The sequence below is a fragment of the Mastigoproctus giganteus genome, chromosome 6 (assembly GCF_048544385.1).
Source record: "Mastigoproctus giganteus isolate SK-2022 chromosome 6, ASM4854438v1, whole genome shotgun sequence".
NCBI lineage: Eukaryota > Metazoa > Arthropoda > Arachnida > Uropygi > Thelyphonidae > Mastigoproctus > Mastigoproctus giganteus.
The window spans coordinates 141,416,216-141,432,943 of record NC_143580.1 but is presented as its reverse complement, the minus strand read 5'-3'; the positions used below and the strand labels follow the sequence as shown (position 1 = coordinate 141,432,943).

The 16,728-nt window shown below is 37.4% G+C and overlaps 1 protein-coding gene across 1 annotated transcript in view; it reads left to right on the top strand.

Moving 5' to 3' along the window:
• LOC150084625 (cysteine-rich PDZ-binding protein) overlaps positions 1 to 16,152 on the top strand; it is a 90,895-nt gene extending 74,743 nt beyond the window's left edge. Inside the window, exon 6 of the mRNA XM_090375362.1 lies at positions 16,027 to 16,152. Within this exon, the coding sequence (XP_090231488.1) occupies positions 16,027 to 16,091 (65 nt within the window). The 3' untranslated portion in view covers positions 16,092 to 16,152. The remainder of the gene's footprint in view (positions 1 to 16,026) is intronic.
• The last annotated feature ends 576 nt before the right edge of the window (positions 16,153 to 16,728 follow it).

Genomic DNA, 16,728 nt, shown 5'->3' with positions numbered 1-16,728 from the left:
GGAGGTGATTGTCCCTCTGTATAAGGCAATGGTCAGGCCACGCCTTGAGTACTGCGTACAGGTCTGGAGGCCTCATTTTAGGAAGGATGTAGATTTGCTTGAGCGTGTACAGAGAAGAGCAACACGATTGGTGAGGGGAATGAAGGGATACTCTTACCAAGAGAGGCTTAAGTTCTGCAAATTGCAGTGGCTGGAGACTAGGCACCTACGCGGTGATCTGATTGAGGTCTATAAGGCCTTGAATGGGTTGAGCACGCTGAATTCTGATGGGATCCTTCCACTTGTTCAGATTACGAACCTACGGGGACATAAGTTCAAATTAAGAAAGGACAGATGTAGAATAGATGTGTGGAAATTTGCCTTTAGCCAGCGGGTGGTTAATTGCTGGAACAAACTTCCATCTGTCGTTGTGGAAGTTGATAGGTTAAATAAATTTAAGGAGGAACTGGACAGGCATTTGGAGGGAATGGTGTGATTTTTTTTTTTTTTTGGCTGATGCTGCATAAGCTCCTACACTTGCTTTCTTGCATCATGTGCCACTACTACTACTACTACTCAAATAGACAACATTTTCATTAGTTCCTCAGTTTTAGGCTTGGCCTAAAACTGAGGAACTAGAAACCTTTTTACAGTTATCATAAAGCTCTCTATTTGAGATACTACATTAACGACCATTCATGACTATGGACCCCTCATCCTGAGTGCTCGGCACTCAGTAGTTGACAGATTTATTATATTTATGGGATATATATTAAAATTTAAAATACCACAAAGATAAATAGCTAAAAAAAAGTTAAACTATCAGCAAGTGACAAAGGTCAGGATGATAGTCCAACTAGTGAGACATCAAAAAGGAGGAAAACGAGGGACCAGCCAAGTGAAGTGGAAACAGAAACTTTCTTGGAATTAGGAGAGCCATCACAGTTGAAACCAGACAAAAAGGTTAAGAAGTACAGAGTATTACATTAAGTATGGTTGTTACTGACACTAATTAATAATGAACAGTGCCTCCTGAGGTGTGTAATATGTTTAGAAATATCTGTTGAGAATATGAAACCATCCAAACTTCAAGAGACAAATAGAAACAAAGCATGCTTATTTAATGGGCAAGGATGAAACTTCTTTTTAGAAGACATTCAAATGCATTAGAAATGCAGAAATTTTTTATGAGCAGGCATACAAGAGTTTAAGAAAAAACATTAAGGGTATTGTTAGAATTTTCATACTTGTTTTGCCTGCTGCACTAAAAAAGTTTCGATTTCATTCATATTCATTTCATATTTTCATTCATATGGTAATGATTTAAAATGCATTCTTTTATCAGATACTGTTTCTGGGCTTATTACAGTACTCACAGATGATGTAAAATTACTACTGTTAAACAGATTGAAAGATTTCTCATTTTTCAGTTCAGTTGTATGAGTAAACTGATGTTGCTAAATTTGCTCGGCTTCTTGTTTACCTGAGATACTGTGATGGTGATATGTTGGAAGACTTTTTATTCTGTGAGCTTTGAAAGGAGGAACGACTGGTGAGGAAATTTTCAGTGTTGTAAATAAGTTTTCCAAACAATCGGCTTTTTGTGGCCCAGTTGTGTAGCGATTTGTATACAGATGGTGCAAATGCATTACTTGCCAAAAACATTGGATTTAAGGCTAAAGTTTAGAGATTGCTCCATATATAACCTTTCACCACTATATTATACACAGAGAATCCTTAGCTGCACTAAAGTCAACTTTAAATAAAGTTCTGCAAGAATCTGTAAATGTGCTCAGTTTTATTAAAGAGGCTTTGAATAGTAGAATATGTATGATGCTATGCATTGAAATGGGATCTGATTAAGTATTATTGACTAAATATTATAATAAACTTCTTCATACTGAAGTTAAGTGATTGTCATGCAGAAAAATGATTCAACACTTGCTTGACCTGAAAGATACAGTTAGGATATTTCTTCTGGATCACAATTACAAAATATCTTAATATTTATTAGACAAAAATGGCTAGTTATTTTTAGTTATCTTGTAGATATTTTCTGAAAACTAAATGATTGAAATGTGAGTTTGCGGTGTTGATGTGCAAACATTTTAACTCTCAACAACAATGTAGAATTTTTTAAAAATAAATTGCTCATTTATGGAAAATGAAATTACACAAAATGTTGAAATGCATTCATATCTGTCCAATTTTATTTTGAACAACAATATTAATTTTCTTGAAGTTAAAACTACAATTTCAACTCATCTGACAAATGTGATAGAAAATTTTGATGTACGATATGAAAATTTATCAGAAGATTTTGGGTTGATCTGTAACCCTTTTTCTTTTGATATTTCAAGTTCAGATAAAACACCCTCAAAGAAAGAGAACAATTGATCGAGTTGTCATGTGATGAAAATTTCCACAAGATTACAACGGAAATGTTTTGGATTTCCGCCAAATGTGAGTATCCGGAGATTTCAAAAAAAAAAAAAAGAAACATCTAATGTCACCGCTTTGTTTTGTCTCACCATATATTTGTGAAACTTCTTTTTCTTGTCTCATTACAATCAAGAGAAAGCATCGTTATAGACTCGAGGTAGAACCAGATTTACAATTGGTAATTTCAATCGATGCCAACTATCCAGGCACAGTTTTATTAGATAGTAGTATTATTAGATTATATGAATGGTAGTATTATTAGATTATATGAATGAGCAGTTGGAATAAATGTTCTTAATGCAGTTGTAGGATGGATTTGTAAGACAAAATATTATTTAGAATATAGTACTAGTTTCTGAACATGAATAAATTGTCTGAAAAACTGGAATAACTTGCAAGGAAAATTCCTGCCTTTAACTTAAGTTGGTTGTCTACAAACCTGATTGAAGAGACTTTTAACCAGGGCTGTGGAGCCAAAAGAAAATTTTGTCGCTCGATCTCTGGCTCCTTTAATTTATCAGATGTTTGGCTCCAGCTCCATTAATTCATCAAAATTCTAATTTACTTTTGAATTGTTGAAGTAAGCAATGATATTTACATTATAGGCTAAATATACATAGTTACTTTGACCTTTAGTTTAATGAACAAAAATGACAATTAGATAAGTTATAGAATTTCTTAAAGTACCTATATGATTGGACTCAAGTTCGAATAGCAAAGCTTAATAAATGGTACTCACCTTAGATAAACTGTTGTTACATGAAGTAGGATGGATGAATAATTTTGAGGTTTAAGAGGTTTTGAATAATTTAGAGTTTTAAAAATAAGTTAATTAGTAAGAATACGGAATTAAAATATGCTCAAGGAAGTAGAAGTGCACAACTTTGTCCCTGGTTGGCATTGAATAATTAATTAAAAACTTTAAAATATGAAACCGGTGAAGCCAAAAGTCAACGACTGACTTTTGTTTTTTAACGTCATCAGTTGGCAATACTAAAGTGAGAAGAGAACGCGTGTTTTAAAGACTTCTATGTTCCCGTGATGCTCTTTGTGACATGCAGGAATCTTAAGTGTGTGAGATTCTAGACCGGGGAAAGGTTGGAGGGTAGTTTCGCATTTATGACATTTAGTTTGGTGTGATGCCGGCACCATTCTATAATAAGGGCTTTGTATTGAAAAATTTTGTAACTAGATTTTAATTTTGTGATGGTAATAGCAGAATCAACTAAAGGGGGTGTGGTTGTGGGAATGTACGTGTAGTGTAAGCTCGGTACTGGATTGTCTTGTTCTAAAGCTGTTATAATGGTAATAAGCCTGTGTGTTAAAAGTTTTTGTGGAACCGTATTTGGTAGTGATGCTTCCGATGTAGCAGGCATTGCAATTTTGCTGACATTTAATTAAATATATTATTCATGTCATTTATTGGGTATTTATATGTTTCTTTGTATGTATTAAATAGTGACCCTAGTTTGTTGTATGAGGAAACTGTGTGATGTTAGTGCCTGCGAACACTTGATGCATTTGTCTAGTGAGACTACCACGATAAGGGAGAATGATGCACGTGATCCTTTTGTGTTGTGTTTGGATAAATTGTTGGTGTTATTCTTGGCGACAGAAATTGTTGGATTAATTGGAATGGATATTTCCTGGACATGAACTTTTTTGTAAGATATTGCAATTCAACAGTTAAGTCATCTTGTGAAGAACTGTATTATTTTTATTATGATAAATAAAAACCTGTGGAAAGAAAAGTATAAAATTTAAACTCAAAAATATCTAAGAGATGGGGCAAAAACAACAGAACTTACTGTCTGTATGGACCGGAAGATGGCAATGGTGATTGAAGGAGAGCTAAGTGTTCACTTGCGGTGTATATATGTATATGTCAGTTGAAGTAGCCCTGTGTATAGGGGGAGGGAGGTGTAAAATCGTAATTTGGCACTGTACCCATGTGACGGGGAAGTGAACAATTAAACAGATGGGGCGAAAAGCCAGCAGAGGGAGAAACGAAAACTAACAAAGTAGTGTGGAAAAGACACTAAACTTTGTAATAGAAGAAACAAGTAACGATAATAGAGAAACAGTATCTCTATTTCTTTCTGCCAGCCTAATTGCTCACAAGAAATAAAATGTAGTAAAAAAAACAGCTGAAAGTAATTGAAATGGATGTGAATAAAGTAGTGCTTGGGCAGTCCGTGGTTGCAAGCCCGTACCACAGGTGTACCCTGGGCGGATGTCTGGACAATTGCCTTGTGTTTAAGTCAATAGTAGCAATGTTAAAGAAATCAGAATGAGAAAAATATAAGAATACACAAAAAAAACGATGACAAGACAAGAAACATAATGCCCCCGTCAATAGACAATCCGTGGCCATGAGATTTCCACACTGTGAGACATGACAGAGTCAAGGGGATATGAAACTGTACAATATGTACAAGCCAGCATGTAAAGGAGGTTAGTCTACTGACACGATGTTTTAAAACTGGGTTGTAATTTGTAATATTTTTAAATTTAATAATGTTAAATGCTTTTGTGAAGTGATGGCAGAGGAAAGCAGCCGGGAATTTATTATGTAGCAATGCAGTAAATTGCTACACAATAAATTCCCGGCTGCTTTCCTCTGCTATCACTTCACAAAAGCATTTAACATTATTAAATTTAAAAATATTACAAAGTACAACCCAGTTTTAAAACATCATGTCAGTAGACTAAACACCTCTGGCAAACTGGGTTAAAGCAACCTTATCAGCTTCCAGAACAGATAAGCCTAAAACTGAAACCAGCGAAGCAACTAACACTCCAATTAGTATCCCAACAGATACTCGAACGGTGTCACAACAGTAAAAAATTGGAAACTAACAAAGACAGCAAAAAATCTGAACCGCCAACCAATAGTATGGAAGTAGATGTACATTCGGATAATGAGGAACCCATAGTAGAACTTCATACAAATGACACTGTGGATACTGGAAGTCCCAACTTTCCAAAAAAAAACAGAAAAAATGTCCTGCAAACAAAAAACAGACAGATGAATCATCCTCTGCCAAACCTAAATTTTAATGGACACCATCCTTTGTGGGGATCTATTACAATGGACAGAAGGGGCAAATTAATTTAATAATTTATGAATAATAATGATCTTAATTTTCTATACTCTGGATCTCCAACATACATCTAACTACCTACAGGATCTGCTTCTGCAGTTGACTTGTTAATTTGTTTTCCATCCATCTTTCCAATCATGACATGGTCAGTATTATCTGATCCCTTTAATATGTAAAGTTTCCAGTCATTTGCTCAATACAAACAGTGGTAACTCAAAATCCTGATCAATGATCTAATTGGAAGTATAGCAAAGTGAACTGGGATGGCTATTCTGCCCAAATGCTTTTAGTTAGAACTTATGTTCAACAGAAATGTATTGATGATGTAACTACTTACATCACCAATCAGATTCTGACTGCTGACCGGGCTAGCCGGGTGGGTAAAGTGCCTGCCTGGCAACCCAAAGGTCGCGGGTTCGATTCCCGCCTCGGGCTTGGATCAAAGTACTGCAAAAACCTTGGGAGGTGCATTAAGCAAGCAAAAACAAGGCATATTAGAAGGAAAGTGAAATGCGTTTCGTGTATTGCTTTTGCATCAACCACGGATCATCTGGAGAAGACACGGATCATCTGGAGAAGGATACAAGCTCTAAATGGCAAATTTGTTTGGCTGCCCTTTCCAATACCTCACTGAAAAGGGAAAGACATGTCCACTCATAAAGAAGTTGTCAATGTGCTAGTAGAATCTTTTGCCACCATCTCTGCTTCTGGCTCATATTGTGTCCTCCTTCCAGAGTGTAAAAGATTGTGCAGAACGGTATAAAATTAACTTCCTAATGCACTGCTGCTTTCCGTACAACCAACCCTTTAAACTAATAGAATTGAAAGAATCATTAAATCGATCTCCCAACAGTGCTTCAGGCCCAGACGGTGTTCATTCTGAGAATCCTGGACTTCACAGAACGGTTATCGACTCTCAGAAAATAAGTGCACTGCTACTCACTTGCTGCAAGCTACATGTTCTACATCCTGATCTTGAACTAGAAATAAACAAAACTCCAATCCCACTTGTTAATACCGTTAGATTTCTTGGAACTGATATTGGACAGCAAGCTAAACTTCCAAGCTCACATCACTCATTTAAAAACTACAATGGATTACAGTTATTTGGGCCACCGGTTAATCGGGGCAGCCGTTTATTTGGGGCAAATCTTAAAAAACAGAAACCAATCGAGAAAATAGCCAGGGTTTATTTCGCTTAATTGGGACAGTGTGCCGTTTAATTGGGGCAGGAGACCGCAGCACTGGAGATTACCCTACGATTGTCTCCGATGATACCACGTGGTTCGGTTGAAATTTTGGAGGTCACAACCATAAAACAATAAAAACAATTAGCAGTCACCTGCTTATTGGCTTTTCTGTAAGTGAAATCTATCATAAACTGACAGTAAACTCGATCTTACTGAATTTGCGATAATACCGACAGCTGGAATTCTGTGGGTTATTATGGTGAAATGTGTTTACACTTCCATGAAATCTTCAATCATATAAAAAAATTAATATTCAGATCTTCTCTTCATTCCGATTTTTAAAGCTTTGTAACTCGTTCTCCATTCTCACTTGCGCGTATTGTGTTTATTGCAATTTGTGTGTGTTGTGTTCTTTGTTATTGATTGCAACACAGAAGAAAACAATTTCAGAGGGCTGGGAGGAATTGGCCGCAACAAGAAGTCACTGAACTCAGGAACCAATATAGAATCGCTAGAAATTGTTATACTGAACAGATAAAGAAAAAGAAAAGAGAATCATGGGAGAGGTTGGTACAAGGGTCAGGAAACAGCAACCCCCCTGGGGGGTGGTATACAAAATTACCACTCACAAACTCCCCAGAGGGAAAGTTGTGACAGCCACCAAAACAGCACAAGGAAATTTAACCATAACCTGTGAGGAGTCGATTGGGAACATCCTGGACAACATCCTTCAGGAGCTGCCAACAACACTAACAGATGAGCAGCAGGCTATCTGCCAAGCAAACAATTGCTATAATAATGACCAAATAGAACCCCCTTCACCTTAGAAGAAATTCAGGATGCAGCAAGCCGCGCGAAAAATGAGAAATGCCCTGGACTGGACCTAATTGAACCGGAGATGGCAAAAGAAGCAACGGAACATATACCGGAATTACTGCTAAAACTATTCAATTGCTGCCTGGAAGCAGGTAAATTTCCACTACGGTGGAAAAAGGCAAATTTAAAACTGCTCCTAAAAAACCCAACAAAGCCACCAGAGACACCTAGTTCCTACAGACCCATAGCCCTGCTACCAACCCTCAGTAAAGTATTCGAAAGGTTGCTACATACCAGAATCACAAGGCATTATAATGAAGTAAATCCTAACATGACAAAGCAATATGGATTTACTTCTGGCAAATCCACTATTGAAGCAATACAGAACCTCCTCTCTAGAGCCACCCATTGTCAAAGGAAATACTTCCTCGTCATCGCAGTGGATTTCGCTGGGCGTTTGACACCCTCTGGTGGCTGAGCGTCTTGGCCGAGACTCAGAGCTGCCAACCTTCCATTGAATCTTTATTATTGCATGAAGGATTACCTAGCTGATAGAGCAGTGCAAGTTACAACACCATATAAATGCCTCAGTCGCCCAGTCCACAGGGGCTGCCCCCAGGGTTCTGTCCTGGGGCCGCTCCTGTGGAACTTTGTCTTAGACGAATTCCTCGCCATGGATCTGGGTGGTGTGGAGGCCCAGGCCTATGCAGATGACTTGGTCTTGACCATCGAGGCTGACATTCCTCCTTAGAAATGCAAGCAAATGATGCCCTGCAAAAGCTGCTAGATTGGACAAAGCTACACTTGCTCAAACTAGCACCCAACAAGACAAAATTGGTGCTGCTAAAAGGTACGCTAGACTTAAGGAGACCACCACAAATTAAGATTGAGAACAAAACAGTTAAGCTGTGCGAACAGATTAAATACCTAGGAATAATCCTGGACAGAAAATTAAATTTCAAGCCACACCTAGAATATATTAAACAAAAGATAAGAAGATACGCGGCCCTCATCGCTAGAGTCACTCGCAGGGACTGGGGACTCAGACGTACTACCCTGTCTCTGTACTACAAAGCTCTCTTCATTCCTGCCATCACATATGGCTCCCCTGTCTGGTATGTGAGGGCAGCACTAGAAGTGAATAAATGGATCCTCGAAACCATTCAGAGGACCATCCTCCTTACTATGTCGAGAGCAACTAGAACGACTAGCACGGCCTGCCCTCCAAGTCCTTCGTAGGAGTTCTGCCCCTGGATCTCGAAGCTATCTGCTGTGGTCTGCTCTACCGTCTTGCCAGAACCATATCGGCTACAATGTATGACCTCGCTAATGACCACAACTGTGAGAAGAGAAGAATCACCGACCACCTCATCCAGATTTGGCAGAGGAGATGGAGCAACACAGAAAAAGGTGCAGTGACCAGAAGATTCCTCCCCACTGTCACCAAGCTGTACCCTAAGGCACCAGCGTGGTTTCACCCTGGTCGAAATACCACCTTCCTCCTTACAGGACACGGCCCGTTTAAAGCTAAACTTCACCAACTTGGCATCATTGATAACGTGGACTGGCCCTGTGGCAACCCGGAGTCCTGGAGACACTTAATGTTTGAGTGCGATTTGTATGATGACCTTCGACTATGCCTAATAACAGCAATCCAGTATATCCCAGACAACCAAGAACCCAGACTGTTAGACACTCAAGAGGAGACTACAAGGCACTCAGTCAATATGGCCAGGATCTATTTTCTAGAAAGAAAACAATGATAGAAATATACCAAAGGCAACCCGACTAGAAAGAATGCAGGTCAAACAAGAAAAAAAAAAAAAAAAAAAAACTCAGTATACCACAGAAAGACAAGACTTTGGGATGATTTGGATGGCCTACTGTCAACCCAAAACTGCACTCCCTTGTGCGGTTTGTTTTTTTGTTTTTTTTTTCTCGGGGAGGGGGTATTTGCTCTTCTCCTCTCCTTGCCTCCCCATATTTTCACTGTCGTGGGGCATGGGCATGCCCCACTGAAAATGGGGGACCACCTCCCTATTTGACCCCCTCTTCTTCCTATTTCATTTCCCCCATCTACACCCTCCCTCCCATTACTTTCTCTTGTACAGCAACTGCCCCACATGTCCAAATTTAAATCACATCAAATTTTGCCCGACCTTTTAGGCTCTCTAGAAATAGTTCTTTCAGTGTAAAACCCCATGCAGCGCTTTCTAAATGCAATTTTACTTAAATCAACAGCGATAACTCCAACCTTTATTTTAGGTCCTAGTCACCGAAATCCCAGGAAAGTAAGTGGCAGGACCTGCCAGAGTATAATTAGTCTATTGGTACACCCGGCCAGCGTCCCCGTCGCTAGGTGTGGTAATGCCGGGTCCCACTGGGGGCCTGGTGGCCAACAGGCCGGATGAACAATGGGCACAACAAACTACATACCACATGACCCATACATTATTTTTAAACCTCTGGCATAGACAGGGTACTGTCACTCGATACATAGAACATACGCGGAGATGGGAGAAATCCCCGGAGCCATCAGACCCTCAACATACCTATACCTACAAATGTCAGTGAACAGAAATGTCAACTAGTTTGTATGTACATATTACAGTACGTATTAATTATTCCGATTATCACGTATATTCTTCCAATTTTCACGTATCATTTAATTTTTTAATTGGTAAGGTAATAAAGGGTAAATTTGTGCTTAATATATCTTTGCTTTTATAGCCTGTGGATAATATTCCTCCTATTTTCGCTAACTAATTAGAATCACTGTTTTTAATAGAATTAAAATTCAATTCGCAAACGTGATCACAATGACTGGCGCTTACTGCACATCGTATAGTGAACGGTACTTTACTATGTTGAGTTCGTCATAACATGATTTGATTGTACAGTGAACCAATTGTGAAGGGGTAGGTGCATTGTATTTTTAACTATTTACGTGAAATTTTAGATAATCGGGGCAGCCGCTTAATCGGGCCAAAATGCACTAGTCCTGATGTGTCCCAAATAACCGAAATGGACTGTATTTGTCTAAAGAATTTGAATATACTTCGATCATTCTCATCCGTGCCATGGGGAGCTGATCGGTATACCTTACTACACCTGTACAAGTCCCTAATCTGTTCATGCCTGAGTTATGGTTCTCCAGTATGTGACTGGTTGGGTAAGCACATTAGAATGGCTGAATGTCATACAGCATGGTGCCCTGAGGACAGCCCTGGGAGCTTTCAGGACGTCTCCAGTCCAAAACCTTTCTGTTGAGGCACGTGATCCTCCATTACATCTTTGCAGAAAAATATTGCTGTCTCAATATGCTCCTAAGATCCGAAGTCTATCCCATCCTAGTTGGGAGTACTTATATAATACCTGGTGGAATTCCTTTAATGAGAGTAAGCCACGTGAAAACTGACCTGCGTCACTCAGACTTAAAGAACTTCATCATACTTGGAATGTTGATCTAAGTGACATTTCAGAGGACACCACTCTTCCTGTACCACCTTGGTTACATTTTCATGCCTCGCGTGATGATTACTTTCTCCGATGGGGGAAGGATGTTTTAGTTTCTGCCAATATCAGACAGCTGCATGCAGCCCATGACAACCTCAACTGCAATTCCTGTGCAATATACACTGATGGATCTAAAACTGACAACGCTGTAGTGCTGCATAAGTTTTCCCATCATTTACTATTACAGCCTCGTTACCAGCCACATGCAGTATCTTTGCTGCTGAGCTATATGCCATAAAGCTTGCACTTGAACAGATTGTTAAATTCTCCATTTCACCAGCCCTAATCTATACTGACTCTCTCAGTGCAGTCTTTGCCATAAGGGAGACTTTCTTTGCCTGTCATCCTACATTGAAAACTATTCACTATCAGTTACTCTCTTGCAAAGAGTCCAATCAATCAATCAGTAACATTTTGTTGTGTACCAGGACATTCAGGAATTGTGCATACTCATTTACACACCTGTTTTTATTATTGGGAGAAGATCCACCCCAGTGCACATCCTGTCAGACTCAGCTTACAGTTCACCACTTTCTTGCAGACTGTCCTCTTTACTTAGTCCATTCTGGCACCTTTAGGTCATTCAACAAATTAAGTGAATCCCAGATTTTATCCCATTTTCTTGGGAATTATGCAAACATAGAAGAACTGTTAACATACTTAAATTGTACGGCCTATATGCAAGTATATAATTAAATACAGGTAATTCTCGCTTTATGAGTTCCCGGGTTTACGAGTTTTTTTTCCCCAAGTATCAACAAAATCAAAAATATGAACATTAATTGCAAAAAATTAATGTTAAACATTCATAAATACCGCATTCCAAACCATGTGCATAGTTATACAATACAGTGTACTCCGCTTTACGATATTAATCAGTTCGAGTCACCATCGTATCATTAAAATATCGTAATGTGAACCCAATAACACATTGTTTTTTGGTAATTCGTTTCATGATCTCAGAAGTTGAAATTTTCGCTGTATAACTGAGCTATTTATCTTTCTAAAATGTCATTTTTAAGGTCACGAGCATGACCTTAAGGCCATATAAAAGGTCGTGAGCGTGGTTTGTAAATTGTATTAGTTACCAATTCAAATCATTAAAATGCACTACACTTTCATTGTTATCATATGTTCTGTTATAAGAATCAATTTTGTTCCTTATGTTCCTTTATAAGAATCAATTTTAAAAGCCTTTGTGATATTTTTCTAAAGCATGTTTCTGGAGGTCACGACCATAAAACAATGAAAACAATTTGCACTTTCCGATTTATTGGGCTTTTCTGTTACTGCAAGCAATTATAAATGGGAAGTAAACTCAATGTTATTGCATTTGCGAAAATACTGATAGCCGGAATTATGTGGTTTTGTTCCATATTATGGCAAAATGTGTTTCCCCTTTACTGAAATCGTCAAGCATATAAAAAACAAATTTTCAGAATCTTCTCTTCATTCCTTTTTTTTTTTTTTAAGCTTCGTAAACTTGTTACTCCTCACGAATTGTGTTAGTTGCAACTTGTGTGTGCCGTTAAAAAATGCTTATGCATGCATTCGTGAAATTTATAATTAAAAGAGAAGATTATCTTGGAAACAAGCGCCTCTTGAAACATTTCTGAAGAAGACGATTCCTTGTGCAACAAACCAAGTGCCAAAATGTAACACTAACTTTTTTCACATCACTCAGTGCAGCCCACGAAAAAAAATCTAACTTTGAATTTTTTTTTAATATGGCCCCTGTACTGGAAAAGGTTGGACACCACTGCAGTAGAAGGTTGACCAAAGCCCATTGTCAGCATCGGGAATACCCCTTGATCACCAGCGTGACTTCTGCGTATGTGGTTGGATAGGTGTAAGAGTACCCCTGAGTTGTAGAATGATGATCCAGTTAGCTCTCTTAATTCACGCAGCAGCACTAATTGCCTGAAGGCCAGAAATGTGAACAGTGCATACCAAGTTAAGTCTGTCATAATCTGTTCTTTATATGAAAATTTTCTTCGCTCAGCAGACTCTATTTTAAATGTAACTTCCAAGGGGAATTCAAAAAAAATTGCTATAAAAGGAGTTTGTTAAACAGGTCCGACTGAGTAATTTAGAATTCTAAAAATGGTTATAAAATTTGATATAGAAAATATCTTAACAATAGACAGTGAAAAATGCAAATCTAGTTAAATAATTTTAAGCTTATTTGAATAGCAGGTAAATGTGAAAAAAATTTACGGAATATTACAAATTTCGAAGTGTGCTGCATCCAAATATCACACACTGTTAATGAAGGTACACTGTACCATTGCGTACCGTCCCAAAAAAAAGCACTAGATCTGCTACTGTGCAAGTGACCAACCCATGAGTTCCAGTCAGTATCTGGAAAGGTTAAAGTTCCCCATTATAAAACATTCTAATTTACTTAACCACTCTATTTGTCTGTGTAGCTCTTCATTGTACTCCTCACTTTCATTTGTCTTGTAACATACCCTCTTCTCATTTTTGCTTTTCCAGTGCCTACTTTAGAGGCTGTGTACTTCTTAACCAAGATCATAGTGCCGCTCCTTCTCCTCTCGGTAAATATTATATTCCCCATATTCAAATTTCGCATCCTCTATATCTGAGTGGCAGCAGCGCTGCGTTCAAATGTGCTGCCAGTAAACAAAATAAAATTTGCTGGCCTAAATGTTGAATACCGATAAGCGTTAACCAATGAGAAAATAATATTGAAAAAATTTTGGCGCCCTCTTGAACTGCCGCCTGTAAGCAATACTTACCCCGCCTACACACTTGCGGTGGCCCTGCTGAGTGGCACCATGTTTTTAATATCCCTACAATGTCTATATTTGATGATCTAACCAACACTTCAATTTCCTCAAATTTATTTACTATATTGGCACCTCCATAGCCAGGTGGGAAGGAGCAGCAGTGCGTAGCACACGCTTCTTGATTAGATCGGGGTTCGAGCCCATCACCACCACATACGGAGGATGCGGAAAGGTCAGGGAATGACCACCGCATATTCCCAGAGCAATATGGCCTTAGTTGCTAATGCTCCTAAAAAAAAAAACCAAATAACAAATTTACTATAATTCTAGCATCAGTTTACAAGCATGTGATGTGCACCTGGTTTTTCTCCTAGTAACTGTAATTACATCCCATGTAATTGCTGCAGACCTTGTAATCCCACACACACACACACACACTGTCTGCCGTATGTCCCATTAGAGGTGATGCAAGAATCAATTTCACATCTGTTTACATCGCTCTACAATTTACATCAAACTTTGGTCCCTAGTAGACACATGCTAGTCCTACTCCGCTTATTCTTTTTACAAAATACACTTCCCATTCCCCTGACAATAGATTCACCAACAATAGTTGCTTTCTGTGCAATCAGCACTTTCTACCATGAAGGATTTTGATGTGTTGTATGATGCATAAGTGGAGTCTCCAGCATTATTAATAGTTTATTAATAATTCCTCAACAGTTCCGCGCCAATGTCATTAAGGGATTATGGATTACTGTACCTATCGCTGTGGTATATTTGTATAATTGTAGATGGTGAAAACCTAACAGTACAATAAATAAGAAAAGATATTTTGTATTTGGGGTAGAGAGAAAGTAGAAATTTGACATTGAATGTTAAATGTAAAACATTTTATTAATGGTGTGATGCCTATCTTAAGCGGCACCTCATGTTTCAATTCCAACACTTTGAATTGAAACACAAAAACATTGTACCCGACCACAAGGAATTGATGTCGGGTACAATCTGATAGCACAATGTGTACATGTTTAGCCAGTGAAACCAAAGCTCTATGGCAGGATCAGATAACGGTTGCTGGCGTCTCACAGACCATGTGGGAATGGGAATTGCCTACAAGAAAGATAGTTTTTCTCACCTGGCATCTGTTAAAGGCCAAACAAAAATTTAATGTCTCATAATTCATAATATATTGAAATGAATGTAGAAAATATGTATAATCAGTTATAGAATATTGGGTTGCATAAGTACACGGGGCAGCTTTGATTTCATTTAAAAACTGAAAAAATTTACAAGCATTTAAAAAAGGGACATCTGTCTGGTGTGTGACTATCATTATTATTATCATTGGCCATATGGTGCAAGGAAGCCTCAGGCTTGTGCTGCACCAGCCAAAAAAAAATTCCTGAGAGAGAGTAGAAAGAAATCACCAAGAAAGAGAAGAATGATGATATCCAGCTTGGGGCCCTGGGTGTGCCAAGCCCATACTCACCAGATGTGAGCCCCTGGCAGAAGGTTAAAAAAAAAATTATTATTTTAGAGTACTGTAACATTAACATTAATTCAGCCTGAACATTTACTTATTGTCTTGATCAGTATAATGTCAATGTTTTTTTTTTTTTTTTTTTATGCCATTTTTCTTGGATGGTGAAACTGGGGAAGCTAAAATGCAAATAACTACAGTATTCGATTGGCACAAGCAATGGATTTCTCTAATCACACTAAGATTTATTTTAGTGTGATTAGGAAACTTGCGATTATTGCAAGTTTCCTTAATTTAACATGTGACATTTAAAAATCAATCATTAAGTTATATTGAATGCACCTGTATTTATGTTCTTTAATATTAAGTGAGTGTTCTGTTATAAAATGAAATAAAAACATTATCATAGCATTTATTTGTTTCAGCTTTTATTATTTTATGCCAAAAAAGCAATCTGATTACAGTGAATAAATTTTTTTTTTTTTTTTTTTTTTTGTATCATATGGGTTGTGAAGCAAATATTGGTGATTTCTACTGCATTCTAGAATATAAAAATGCTTATTACTGGAACTTTTCAGTTATCTGTTATGCTGGATAACAGAGCTTTTAATGTATTTTTATGAAACTAAAGAAAATCAGTCATATGGAGGCGTAGTTTGGAGTAACCACAACTTGTGTTTTCTTTTCACTTATATATTTCTTTTATACTTGTGTGTGCATCTATGTATATATTTTTTGTTTTATAGGGATTTGTGCCATGTGTGGCAAGAAGCTGTTGGATATTAAGAACTACAAACAGTCTTCTGCCTGAAAATTTTTATTATAATAATTTTTTTAAGTGACCTTGTAATGTAAGAAATCTTTATGGTTTGCATAAAAAGAATGCTATTACAAGTGTATGTAAATATTCATGTACAGTATTTGTGAGTAATGTAAAATTTAAAGGAAACAGTTTCCATAGCAAATATTAATAATTACAAAATTCCTATTAAATATTAAGTCAAAGCTACTTTTGTCCTAAAAATTATCTGTATATGAAAAACAATTCATCAAATGAAGTTTTTATTGTTTTTAACAAAATTTCTGTAATTCATCTCATAATATATGAACAGTATCACTTAAAAAATAAATAATGTGTTTCTTTTAAAAATGTGAATATAAGCAAAAATGTAATTGTTTTTATCCCGGCTTTATTTACAATATCATGAAAGTTTCTTTTGGGGCTTTGGAAATTTGGAAGTTTCAATATGTAATAAGGTGGTTAATTATGTAACACTTTATATTTTATTTCAAGCGTATCAGCAAATAATTTGTGATTTATTACTAGGCTGACCATACGTCCCATTTTCAACTGGACAGTACCTTTTTTTTTTTTTTTTTTTTTGCTATGTCTCGTCATTTTTGTCCCGTTTTTTTAAAAAAATGCTTAAATATTGGCCCAATATAAC